Source organism: Tamandua tetradactyla, chromosome 22 (assembly GCF_023851605.1).
Source record: "Tamandua tetradactyla isolate mTamTet1 chromosome 22, mTamTet1.pri, whole genome shotgun sequence".
NCBI classification, from domain to species: domain Eukaryota; kingdom Metazoa; phylum Chordata; class Mammalia; order Pilosa; family Myrmecophagidae; genus Tamandua; species Tamandua tetradactyla.
The window spans coordinates 47,410,893-47,423,304 of record NC_135348.1 but is presented as its reverse complement, the minus strand read 5'-3'; the positions used below and the strand labels follow the sequence as shown (position 1 = coordinate 47,423,304).

General features: G+C 51.9%; 1 protein-coding gene across 1 annotated transcript in view; it reads right to left on the bottom strand.

Moving 5' to 3' along the window:
- QRFPR (pyroglutamylated RFamide peptide receptor) overlaps window positions 1-12,141 on the bottom strand; it is a 50,992-nt gene extending 38,851 nt beyond the window's left edge. The window contains exon 1 of the mRNA XM_077140166.1: window positions 11,802-12,141. Coding sequence (XP_076996281.1) covers window positions 11,802-12,141 — 340 coding nt within the window. The remainder of the gene's footprint in view (window positions 1-11,801) is intronic.
- Window positions 12,142-12,412: the final 271 nt, after the last annotated feature.

Genomic DNA, 12,412 nt, shown 5'->3' with positions numbered 1-12,412 from the left:
AGGACAGTGATAAAGAAGATGAGAATCATTAACTTGAAAAATGTCTATTGAGCACATCTTACGTGCTGGTCATCAAACCAATTGCTGGATAAACAAGATGGACATAATTCTTTGACCTCATGGAGCTTATATTCTACTGGAGGAACCCAACACAGACCGAAAGATGAATCGGTTCTTAAAGTCATAAGACCCAGTGTTCCCAACACTGAAAATAGGATTTGAGTATGTGCTTGCTGAATTAACCACTTGTTCTTGCAGATCTATGTGTCTGTGAGAGAGATCTATCAACATGAAGAGCTATATCTTATACTTAATGATTCTATTCATAGGTATTATAAAGTTTTAACAGATTCCACATCTTGCCCGGATTTTTTCTTTTCTTCTTTTCTTTTTTTGTTGCATTAAATCCTGACTTAGCTTGTTTTAAGTACTAGGCTAGTGCTAATTTTCAAGGCTCCATGACTGTGCTGTTAAAGTAAACTGCTCTTTTAAAATATGTCACCTATCAGTCAGGGTTCTCTAGGGACACGGAAGCAACAGGAGATCCACTGAGAGATTGTTATAAGAATTGTCTCACACCACTGGGAGAGGGGCAAGTCCAAATTCCACGAGGCAGGCTGCATGCTGAGGACTCCAGTGAAGGCTTCCTAGGAATTCCACAGGGGAAGCCGGGTGGCCGATGCAGAGAAGGAAAAACTCACTTCTGACTGCTGAAATCGCCCCTCCTCGTTGTAAAGCCTTCACTGACTGGATGAGAGGTCTCTCATTGCTACGGCAGTCTCCTCAATTGATTGTAGATGTGATGAGCCCATCTGCAGCCAACTTGCTGACGATTTATGTCCATGAAATCGCCAACCATCAGGCTAATGCTTGCTTGGCCCAACAATTGGGCACCAACACCTGGACAAGGTGACACGTGAACTTTAACCATCACACGGTTTCTTCCTCAGAAACTAGTGAAGAAATCACTGCTGGGATCAGCTTCATGTTGGTACTTACATTGTATTTTGATCTTATAAAATTCCTCCTCATTAAAAAAAATCTGTTATTGTTTACGAATAATGCAAGAGGGAAAAATATGTAAAAGCCGAGCCTGCCATTTAGTGTGTGGACTAGCTAGATAGGAGTTCCATTTTCATGAAGATTTCTGAGGCAGATTTCTGCATCCACGATGCCTTTTTCATTTCAGAAATGTGCCCACCAGATCCCAAACTGGAATCTGAGGCCTAGGGCTAGAACTGCTGCAGGTAGCGTTTGAAGAAGTCATTTGCAGGAGGCACTTTGTGCAGAAATGGGGCAAAAGAAGAGGCTAAAGCATAACTCATTGCAGAAGGAGTGACCTGTCCCCTTTCCCCCAAGCTTCAAAGTCCCATCTCTCAAGCCAGACTCCCGGGTTCAGGTCCTGGCATGCTCATTTCCTACCTATACGATCTCAGGCAATTTACCTAATGTGACAGACTGTTGGTTTTTAAGGGCAAAAGCGCCGCCCCTTAACTGTATGCAAGCCCCTCTGCAATGCGGCTTTGCCACTTCTCACGTCTGTGAGCCTGGCTGGCCATGTGGCTTCTCCTGGCACAGGAGTGAGACTTTTACAGGTTCCTGTCCTCAGACCACGAGTGATGGGGCTTCTCCTCTGGTTCCGAGGAGTGTGGGGCCGCTGTGCCAAGGGGTCTGGTTGCCCAGCTGGGGGAGGAGAGGGCCCAGAGGGTCCATCCTTGCTTCGGCCTCGTGAAATGGCAACCGCCATCCAGCCCTGGGCGAAGGCTCGTGAGTGACCCTGGTGGGTCCAGCTAAAGAACCGCCCCGCTGAGCTGGATCCAAACTGCGGACTTGCAGAATCCCAAGCGGATAGAACAGCGGTCTCTTCAATCCCCCGCGTGACGGGCGCTTGTTACGCAGAGGCGATGACTGACACACTGCGCCTCTTCCCTGCGCCGCGCGTTGTCGTGGGTGAGCTGAGGACAACGCGGCACACAGAAGGCTCTCAGTTAGGCTTTGGTATTTGCTTCCCTATTGCTCGCCCCGCTCCTCTGCAGGGCCGAGCGAGGCTCTGACGCCCAGAACTGCCTGACGCGGAAAACGGGGGCCAGGAGACAGCGGTCGTCCCGCCAGCATCGCTCGTCCACAGGGGCCCTGACCCTGGAGGTCACGGGCAGGTCCTGGCACCTCCATGAATATCAGCGCACAGGCTGTCCTCAAGCTCCGGGTCGCACTCGTCATAACCGAGCTCAGACAGGGTGGGACGAAGCCGGACGCAAAAGCTGAAGGTCCTTGAGGGTCTGCGCCTGGGCAGGGCGCAGCTGGGGGCGGCCGCCCCTTACACTGGGGGGCAACCGAAAGTGGGGTGACCCGGGAAGACACGGGAGCCTTGCAGAGAATCACAAAACCTACATCAGCCCCCAAGTTGTTTCACCCTGTTTCCTACACAGGGGATGTGTTACTGCTATGGAAATAAATGAAATCAGCACTCTTTTCTGTTTCAGAGGGCAAACGTAATTACTCTCTCGGTTCAATATTTTATGAACATACATAAGCCGTAGTGGACATGATTATTCACAGTTGTTTTTATACGCGCACAGCACATATGTTAGGAACTTTACTAATATTGAACTACAGATTTTCCCGGCTATAAAACTATTCTACAAATGTTATCCCATTGCTAACATTTCAAATAGTAATACTTTGAGGCTGCATACAAGAGTCATAGTGTCCTTTCATTGGGTATCTCTAATGCCAGTTCCTTTATACAGCCTCACAACCACGAAAAATGGGCATAAGTTCTGCCAATTTTATAGGTGAGAAAACCATATCAAAAAGCAAGTAAATATTTTCCCATGCCAAACACTATATTTGCCAACCTACAGGATTTGCAGACACAAAATGTATCCCAATTTCACAAGGAAAAGTTTTTAAAAATTAATGTTTATGTTTTTCATACATGTTTAATAGGGGAAAGTTTAAATACTGTGTGCATCAAATACTGAAATCCAACTGGAATCATAAGAACTAGATATGCATTAATATTTTTCTTAAAATATGTGATACAGAACTTGCATCTCTGCCATGCAGTGGCTGCAGCTTCACTGACCATCAGGGAACAACATCATCTGCTATTTTATAACTTCTGTGCTTGGCCTTCTGTCCTGAAAGGGACACGGTTAATGCAAGAGAATGGAACTTATAACACAGGTTCTCAGGCAGTAAGGGGAGAAACCTGTCCTGGTTGGCTAGCTGCTGGAATGCAACACACCAGAGATGGACTGGCTTTTAGTAGAAGGGGATTTATTTCGTTAGTTCTTCAGAGAAAAGGCAACTAACTTTCATCTGAGGTTCCTTCTTACGTGGGAAGGCACAGGATGGTCTCTGCTGGCCTTTTCTCCAGGCCCCTGGGTTCCAACAACTTTCCCCGGGGTGATTCCTTTCTGCATCTCCAAAGGCCTGGGCTGAGCTGCGAGTGCTGAGGTGAGGAATGCTGAGCTGCTTGGGCTGTGCTACGTTGAGTCTCTCGTTTAAGCACCAGCCAACTCATTCATTGCAGCAGGCACGCCTCCTAGCCAACTGCAGATAGAATCAGCAACAGATGAGGTTCACACGCCATTGGCTCATGGCCACAGCAACAAAACTAGGCACCTTCACCGGCCAAGTTGACACCTGAACCTAACTACCACAGAACCAAAAGCTGTCCGACTCCAAAATACATGCTCGTTTCCACTGCCACAAACTCCCTTTCTGCACATTCCATTCCTCTCAGTAATGAGAATATGTTCTGATTTAAGGACATTTTCATTAACCCTTGAGAGTTGGCAATTTCCTGGTTTGAATCCAGCTGATGCATTTCTTAGAAACCCAGCAACAGGCAAAACAAATTTATTTTTACATAAATAGGTAAAAACAATAAGTGCCCACTGGAGCACTTCAGAATTAATCATCGAGAGCTCTTAGTTTTAAGGCAGGAAAGGAAACAAAAGGACACCTACTGCTGAATCTTTCTTAGAGACACAGCTGAAAGGGACTGCCAAGCTGGAGCCCCCCATCCTATGCGGTGACCTTGCAGCAGCTCCTTAGCAGAGACCAAGGCACATCTCCAGCACCTGAAGTCAGGCCCAGGAGTGTGAAGAAGGACGGGGCAGCAGGCAAGATGCCCAAGCCCGATCGCCGGGCAGGAGACGTGGACATGGGGAGGTGATCAAACCCAGCTCAGGTTGGTCCCAAAGAGCCTCGTGCAGGGCGGAGGCCTGAGGGAGACCGCCAGAGGGGTGGGAGACCACCAAAGAAGTGGGAGACCGTCGGAGGGGTGGGAGACCGCCGGAGGGGTGGGAGACCGCCGGAGGGGTGGGAGACCACCAAAGAGGTGGGAGACCGTCGGAGGGGTGGGAGACCGCCGGAGGGGTGGGAGACCACCGGAGGGGTGGGAGACCGCGGGCTGGCGCTGGGGGGTTCGGGTCCTGTGAGCTGAGCCCAGTCTACGAAGCGCGCCATGTGCCCTGCGTTCCTCCCTCGGGAAGCTCTGTGGTCAGGCTGCGGGAGCCAAGCCAGTGGGCCTCCATGTCGGCCCTGAGGCTGGGAGGCGGGCGCGTCTGCCCTCACAGGTCCCTCAGGAGGGGCAGAGCTGACGCAAGGGCAGCACAGATCCGCTGCCCACATCCTGGTCCCACAGATGCCACCAGACCAGCCGCCCGCGGGACCCTCTGCTCTGGCCGACCATCCTGCCCCGCGGCCCGGCCCCTTCCAGGCTCACATAAGTCCTGCACTGACTGTCCCGTCACACTGAGAAGTCACAGCCTGAGCTGCCAGGTAACAAGGGCACATCTTTGGGTCTTAGAACTGCAGTTTGGGGAGCCCAGATTCAGGATGAAACCCTGCTAGAGTCCCATCTTCCCACTTCCAGGCAAGAGTTGTTAACGAAAAGGAAGATTTGACAAGTTGTTTGTGGCTGGTGGATATTTGGGTTATTCCAAATCTGCTTCAGGTTAGGCAGCTTACTGAGTTCTTTATCTTGAGGTTCGTTTTGGTGTCCAGACGTCCACAGGGTTTTGAGAGACAGCATGATCTGGGGGACTCGGCATCCTCCGGCAGTTTGTGATATCTGGCTGGGATCTGCATGAGAGTGACCTCCGGAATGGCAATGAAGGACGTTTGACTTAATTGGCTGGTGCTTAAATGAGGGAGCTCAACGTGGCACAGCCCAAGCAGCTCAGTCTACCACCGCAATTCCATTTTGTTTTCTTTCTCTTTATGCACAAGCAGGAGTGAGTAGCCCTGAGCTCGCAGGGCACTGGGCTGTGGGAGAGATGCAGGCTTGCCTCAGGGCCCACAAGAAAGGACCAACCCTGCCATGCAGACGCTCCCTGCTGCAGGGCTCCTTTCTCCGGGAGGTGGGACCCGGAATTCCACACAGCAGGCCCAGGCGGTGCCAGGCCTGCCCCTGCGGCCTGTGTGGAGGCGTGGTGTGCCATGGTGGCACTGTGCCATGTGGCGCCGTGCTCTGGTGGCGCTGTGCCGTGGTGGCACTGTGCCGTGGTGGTGCCATGCTCTGGTGGCGCTGTGCTCTGGTGGCGCCGTGCTCTGGTGGCACCGTGCCGTGGTGGTGCCGTGCTGTGGTGGCACCGTGCCGTGTGGCGCCGTGCTCTGGTGGCGCTGTGCCATGTGGTGCCGTGCTCTGGTGGCACCGTGCCGTGGTGGTGCTGTGCTCTGGTGGCACTGTGCCGTGGTGGCACCGTGCCGTGGTGGCGCTGTGCCGTGCCATGTGGTGCCGCGCCGTGGTGGTGCTGTGCCATGTGGCGCCGTGCTCTGGTGGTGCCGTGCCGTGGTGGCACCGTGCCGTGGTGGCGCTGTGCCGTGGTGGCACTGTGCCATGTGGCGCCGTGCTCTGGTGGCACCGTGCTCTGGTGGCGCTGTGCCATGTGGCGCCATGCTCTGGTGGTGCTGTGCCATGTGGTGCCGTGCTCTGGTGGCGCTGTGCCGTGGTGGCACTGTGCCGTGGTGGCGTGGTGGCACTGTGCCGTGGTGGCACCGTGCCGTGGTGGCGCCGTGCCGTGCCATGTGGTGCCGCGCCGTGGTGATGCCGTCCCTCTGCATCTCCCCACGGGGACCCTAAGCGGATCTATGAAACCCGGGTGGACGTGACCCAGGCCCTTCCCCCCTCAGGCTGGCTGGAACCCTCCCGAACTCCTGTGCAGCTGCCAGGGAATATCCGCTCTTGCCTTCTGATGTCAGGAGTTTTAAAGACAAATGAAGCCTATATATAGCGCTTGGGACCATTTCTCAACTAACTGGCAAAGGATCCTCGAGGATGAGGCACAGCACAGAGGAGTCCCAGCTGGGCAGAGAGCCCGACGGACCTGGAGCCGCGCTGGGGACCCGCAGTCCCTGGTGCCTGGGCCAGCCCTGACCCCAACTCTAACCACTCTCCGCTCCATGAGTCCCACGAGGCAGACTGGCTCCCCTTTCTTCTTAAGCTGTAGCTCTTTGTTGGCAATCCAGAACCCTAAAACCCCTTCCGTAGTCAGAGAGCATGCTAGTTAGTTTCCAGAAAAGCAAATTTTAAAAGATTTTCTTTTTTACTTCTAAGTGCACATTGACATTTTCAAGCATTCTCTCTGCTAAACCCTCACCTGCCATCGTTTCACTCTCAGCCTGCCTTTATTCTAAGCAGAAAGAGCCTTTTCACATAAAAGCCTGAAGCTGGTACTGCCGCCCCTTCCCATCTCTCAAAAACATGCCCTGATTTTATTGATCGCTAGTAGCCTTTCTTCTCTTCAAGAGCATAGATAACACTTTCAGGGAAAATCACCCAGCGGCTGGCCCCGTGGTAAAATTCCCAATTTTACTTGCAAACGACTGTTGCTGTGGAGCCACTGTCTGGTTTATGTCATAAACCAAATAACAAAAGAAACCTGAAGAGGGTCCGTAATAAGCCCCCGGCTATGGACTGACCCAAAGAACTGAGATCTTCTCAGCAAGGAAAAGCTCAACCACTTTTCAAAATTTATCACCCAAATTCTCCATGCTGGGTTCGGTGAGCACTCTCTCCCTTCCTGTTTTCCTCGCTATCTTACCTTCTTCCTTTCTTTCCTGTCAACGCTTTTTTCACTGGTGCACTTAAGCAGAGCTTCATCCACTAGAGAGAGACCAGAGGGCTGCTCCGAGGAGGCCGAGGCGCCCTGCCCACTGCACCCTTCACCCACACCCGCCGCTGAGTGCTGGGTGGACGGGACGGAAAACCCTTGCTGCGGGCATGTTAGCCCACAGCTAACCCACCACTGTCCAGACAAAAGAGGATAGTCTTCCAGTCTTTCTTTGTATTTCTTATATTCCAACCTTGTCATCATTTTTGACTCTTGTCCAAATCCGTCTTGAGAAACTCCAAAACTGGTGTGGGCTGTGGTTCAAGGTGTGGCTAGCTGTTGACCGTGGAAGAGCTGCCTCCACGCTCCATGCTGAGCTCCACTCAACGGGCTTTGGCATTTTACAAGCATTCTGACTCCTACTGCAATTTTTTAAAAAATATAACAGCCATATAGAGCTGGTTCATAGGGCAGGCAGGCACTGTGCCTGCCATTATGAATGTAAGAGCCAAGAAGAGACGAGAATGAGAATTCCTAGGAGTCTCCATGCCCTAAGTTCTTGTGGAACTCAGTCACCTGAGTCTCATTCTCAGAGGCCGTCCCCCAGCCCTGGACTCAAACCCATCAGGCTCTGAACGTCCCCGAACCTGACTCAGGATGCCCCTCCCCAAAACTTCTGCTCTGTGCCTGGCATTCTCATCTCTTCTGTGAATGCCTTTCTCCCCTTGTTGCTTGACCCAAAACCTGGCTACTCCATGAGACACGGTGTCCCCAACACCCTACAATTCCCCAATGTGCACAGGAGATTTTCCATACATGCTGCACACAAGAATGAGCTGTAGTACCACGAATAAATAGTTTAGATCCTGGGCAGGGGGCAGGTTATGGTGAGACTGCTGGATGCTGATAAGGTATAAATGCCTAGCCTTCAGATGAGGTAAGGGAGACTGTGGCTTAAGAGAATGATTAGAAACGAAAATTAGAAATGCAGAGTAATGAGCTCTGACTGTGGCCTTTTTGCAAAAATGAGTGATAAAAGACGAGTTTCATACCAGGCTTTGGCAAACATTCACTCAAGAAACAAGAACAAGTGGGAAAACTACCAAAATGTAGAACATGTGGTCACAGACAGAGAAAGCTGTGAAAGAAAGAAGTGGATGGAAATGAGAGAAGAGAGGAAAGTGTTCTGAAGCCCTGGCAGAAGAAAAAATTTAGCTGGAAGGAATTGAACATGTTCAGTCACTGAATTCCCAGGGACACTTAGAAATCAAGGAGACATTCAGCAAAAAGAGATAAAATGAAGAGGAATAGGCTGCACATAAGGGTACTTAACTGCTGTAGCCCAGGGGAGCCATGGGCGAGCTCGCTGCTGGAGTCCGGCCAACCCGGCAGAGGGTAGAACTCAGACAGGACTTGCCAGGGCCAACACCCAATTGCCATGGCAACGCCCTGTCCTCATTTCATTGACAACAAAGGCATAAACAAATGACACTGGGTCTTCAGGGACCCCTCACTGCGGCCAGGCCTAGGTTGGGAGAAGTTCTTGGGAGAAATTCAACTGGAGGACCAAAATCAAGCTCAGCACGGACTGGTAAAGCGAGGCGGATAAAAGGAATTGCTCATCAACTTGCCACAAGGCCGAACTCAAAAAGCTGCTGAGTTGGCCGTGATTCCTGTGAATACGCTCAGTGTTCACGAAGACACTTGGCCTCCCCTGCGATACGTGACAGCACTCCTGTACAGAGACACCCAATGTCTCTGCTCAGTGATAGGCTGGAAAACAACTGGTTAAAAAAAAAAGCACGGGATTTTTAGCTGCTGATTTCCACACGTAAACGCGCCTCCCTCACGCTGACCGGTTTCAAGCCACCAACACGCTGTCCCCGAAGCGTGAGCTGGGAAGAGCCGTAAGCCGAGGGGCCGACTCCGCAGGCCTGAGGCAACTGCGCCCCAAGCCCCTCAGGAGACGGCTGAGAACCTGAAGAGGGGCTCCTCGCCCTGGCGTGCGCACACACCACCGGGAGGCCCGTGAGGTCGTGGGTGCTGCTGGCTCCCAGCGAGATAAACGAGGGACCAAAAGACCTAGGAGATGGTCACTGACCGCCCTACCAGTGCCGCAAGTGTTTGAGAGGTTTGCAGAGCGGTCACAAGCTGGAGGTCCATGAACTCTACTTTTTAAATCTGAGTTGGGTGCCGACATCATAAAAATCTGGATCCCCAGCTTCTCTGGGAAAACCCGAGAGGGAGGAACAGCGACAAGGCTTGAGCGTGCCGCATGCTGGCCGCATCCCCTGCACGCAGCTGCTCTGCCCCCCCGGAGGAGGCCGCAGCCTTCCCCTTGCTACTGCTGCCTCCTGGACCCCTCATGGGTTTGCCTGCCTTCCCCACCTCACCCCTGGAGGAATAAGGGGCACCAGTACTTAGGTTCTTATGTAACTCTTAACGTAGATTTTCCTTCCCAGTTGCTCCCTTTTAACCACATATGAACTGTACATTCCTGAAACGCCTGTTCAGAGCTCTTGGAATGTACACCACCTTCCCTCTTCCCTCTAGCCTAGAGTGTTCCTAGAGCACATGTCAGCCGCCTCTGCTGGGAACAGCCTCACTTATTCCTCAGCATCCAACTCACACATCAGCTCCTTGGCAGGCCCTGCCTGAGTCTTCTCTGCTCCCACAGCTCAGGGGAACCTCTGCTGTCAATCCCACTTTCGCTTCAGTCATTTCTGTATTCCCCAGGAAGAGTGCTTTGCCATGGAAGGTTCTCAGTGACTTTGTAAAATGATCAGTTGAGAATTGATTCACATCTCTTAGATTGCCTTCTCTTGAGCTCTCTTTTATTAATGCATCAAAGGAGTTTGTAATTATTATCCTATCCTATAAAGTACCAGCTGAATTCTCTTTCCTTATCTATCTCCAATGCCTCTGTGGGCTCTTTTCTCTCCCCTGACCTTTATTTTGGGTGTTGGCTCAATTTATAAGAATAATATTTAATTTGTAAATGTGGCCCTGGATAAACATAAACCTCTTCCAGTTATAAGCACTCCTTAATAACATTAATACATTATATTTTTATGAAATGGCCTATTTTTTCAAAGCACTTTTATTAACACACTTTATCCTCGCCCTAGCCCTCTAAACACATATTACCCATCCCAGTACTTAGAAGCTAACACGTCCCCGCCCTTCCCGCCTGCCACCGCCAGCACCGCAGACGAGGGACAAGGCAAATTGAGCCCGGAGAAGAACCTCGGAGTGCCACCCGAGCTCTCAGGAGGAAGATGTTAGAGACAACCTTGGAAAACTCCACAAAACCTTCCCCAGCCTCATTTCCCAGTATGGCTTGTAGCTCACTCCAGTTTCAAACTCTATAATCCTTAATATTGCATTGAAAGAAGGAGGCAGAAACATGTGGTTACATGTATTAAAGCCAAAGCTATTTATATAACGTAGGCCTTTTGATTCTCAGTGTGAGAGCCCACTGTGGTTAATCCTGTTCGCCTTCACAGACAGAGCTGTAAGCAGGCCGCAGTACAAATCTGTTTCAAAAATCTGACTTTATTAGAAATGAAAACTCCTGTGCCCCTTCAAAACAAAGAAAAAAACAAAGTAGTTGAGTATGATGATACAAGGTTTTCCCAGTAATTTCATGGCATTAGTTACACTGTACAGCTTTAATCATGTCAAGGACAAATATTTCATCAAAGTATATAGGGAAGTCCATCATTCATAAATCAATTTACAACTTCCTGCACTATATGTCATCTTCAAATCAATGCTAAGTACTCTAATATTTAGTGCTTTTTGGGAAATGTTCAGGTTATAGATAAGATGGAAAAGAAAAATGTTACATCCGGATGCACTAAGAATAAATGCGGGAAGAAAATGAAGATCTCAAATTAGTGAGGCTGAAGCAACGTCCTCCAGGGGTTTCAAAGGATTTAGCAAAGGGGGGGGGACTGGCTGAGCAGGACGATGTGACAAGCCCTCCGCACACATCCTCTCCCCTTTCCAAGGGGTGTGATGTGGGCAGGAGTACACACACATCAAGGCCCCGGAGGTGCTTCCTGCCCAAGGTGCCCCATGGGCAGTGGCGGGAGTGGAAAGGATGAGAACAGGACCCCCTTCGTCCCTTCTCTCTGGCACGACTGGACCATGTTGGAAGATAAACACATGCATAGCCCAAGCTCTGGGACTCCAGCCGCTCCTCTGCCAGCTCCACTCCCTTCTAAGCAAGGAGAATCCCATCTCTCTTTTCTATCAGTTAGGAGGAGACGTGGCTTCTGTATTCCTCCTCCCTTCAGGATTCTAGTCATCCAATTTTTAAAAAGAAAGGCTGGCCTGAGATACTTTTCCCTGAAAATGTATTATATTTACTTTTAAAAAACTTTTAAAGCCCATATATGCTAGTACCTACAGGAGTTTATCTGAAAGTCACACACTCAACTTAGGGAGTGAGCCTGAAGGTTGCAGGAACAGGGGCTGAGTTTTAACTTCTGGATTTTTTACCATTTGAATTATTTTATACTTATTAAAAAAATAAGTAAGAAGAACCCGGTAATTACTGAAAAAGGAGGGGAGCCCTGCGATTCCCCATCTGACTGCCCTTAGCTGCCCGCGAAGCTTTAGGAACGCGGCTTAGGGAAGGGAGTGCTGTGGGCTCAGGACGCGAGGAGGTTTTCTCTGCAGCGAGCGCGGCGCAGCGCTAGGAGCGCGGGCCGGTGGCCCGGGGCTTACCCCCCCGCCAGGCGTCCGAGACGTTCTGCAGGATGGTGACCGGGACGCAGAAGAGCGCGACCAGGAGGTCGCTGAGCGCCAGCGAGCAGATGAAGACGTGGGTGGGGGTGCGCATGGCCCTGCCGCGGGCCACCACGCCGAGCACCAGCGCGTTGCCCACCAGCGCCAGCGCGAAGATGAGCGCCCCGGCCAGCACCAGGGCCCGCTGGGCGCCGCGGGGCAGCTCCGGACTGTGCACCAGCGGCCGCAGCCGGAACCGCGCAATGAACTGCTCGCGCGTCAGGTTGTGGCTGCGCAGCAGCTGGGACAGCTGCTCGCGGGTGATGTTCAGGGTCTCCATGCGTGCGCGCCCGGGGCCTTGGGGTGCCAGCTGGGCCCAGGTTCAGGACTCGCCCGGGGGGACCGGCCCGACGCTCCCTCCTTCCCTGGGGTGTCTGTCACCTGTGCCCCGAGCTCAGGACCCGCCCGGGGACCCGACGCTCCCTCCTTCCCTGGGGCTCAGGACCCGCCCAGGGGGGCCGGCCCGACGCTCCCTCCTTCCCTGGGGTGTCACCTGTGCCCCGAGCTCAGGACCCGCCCGGGGACCCTCCCGGCGCTCCCTCCTTCCCTGG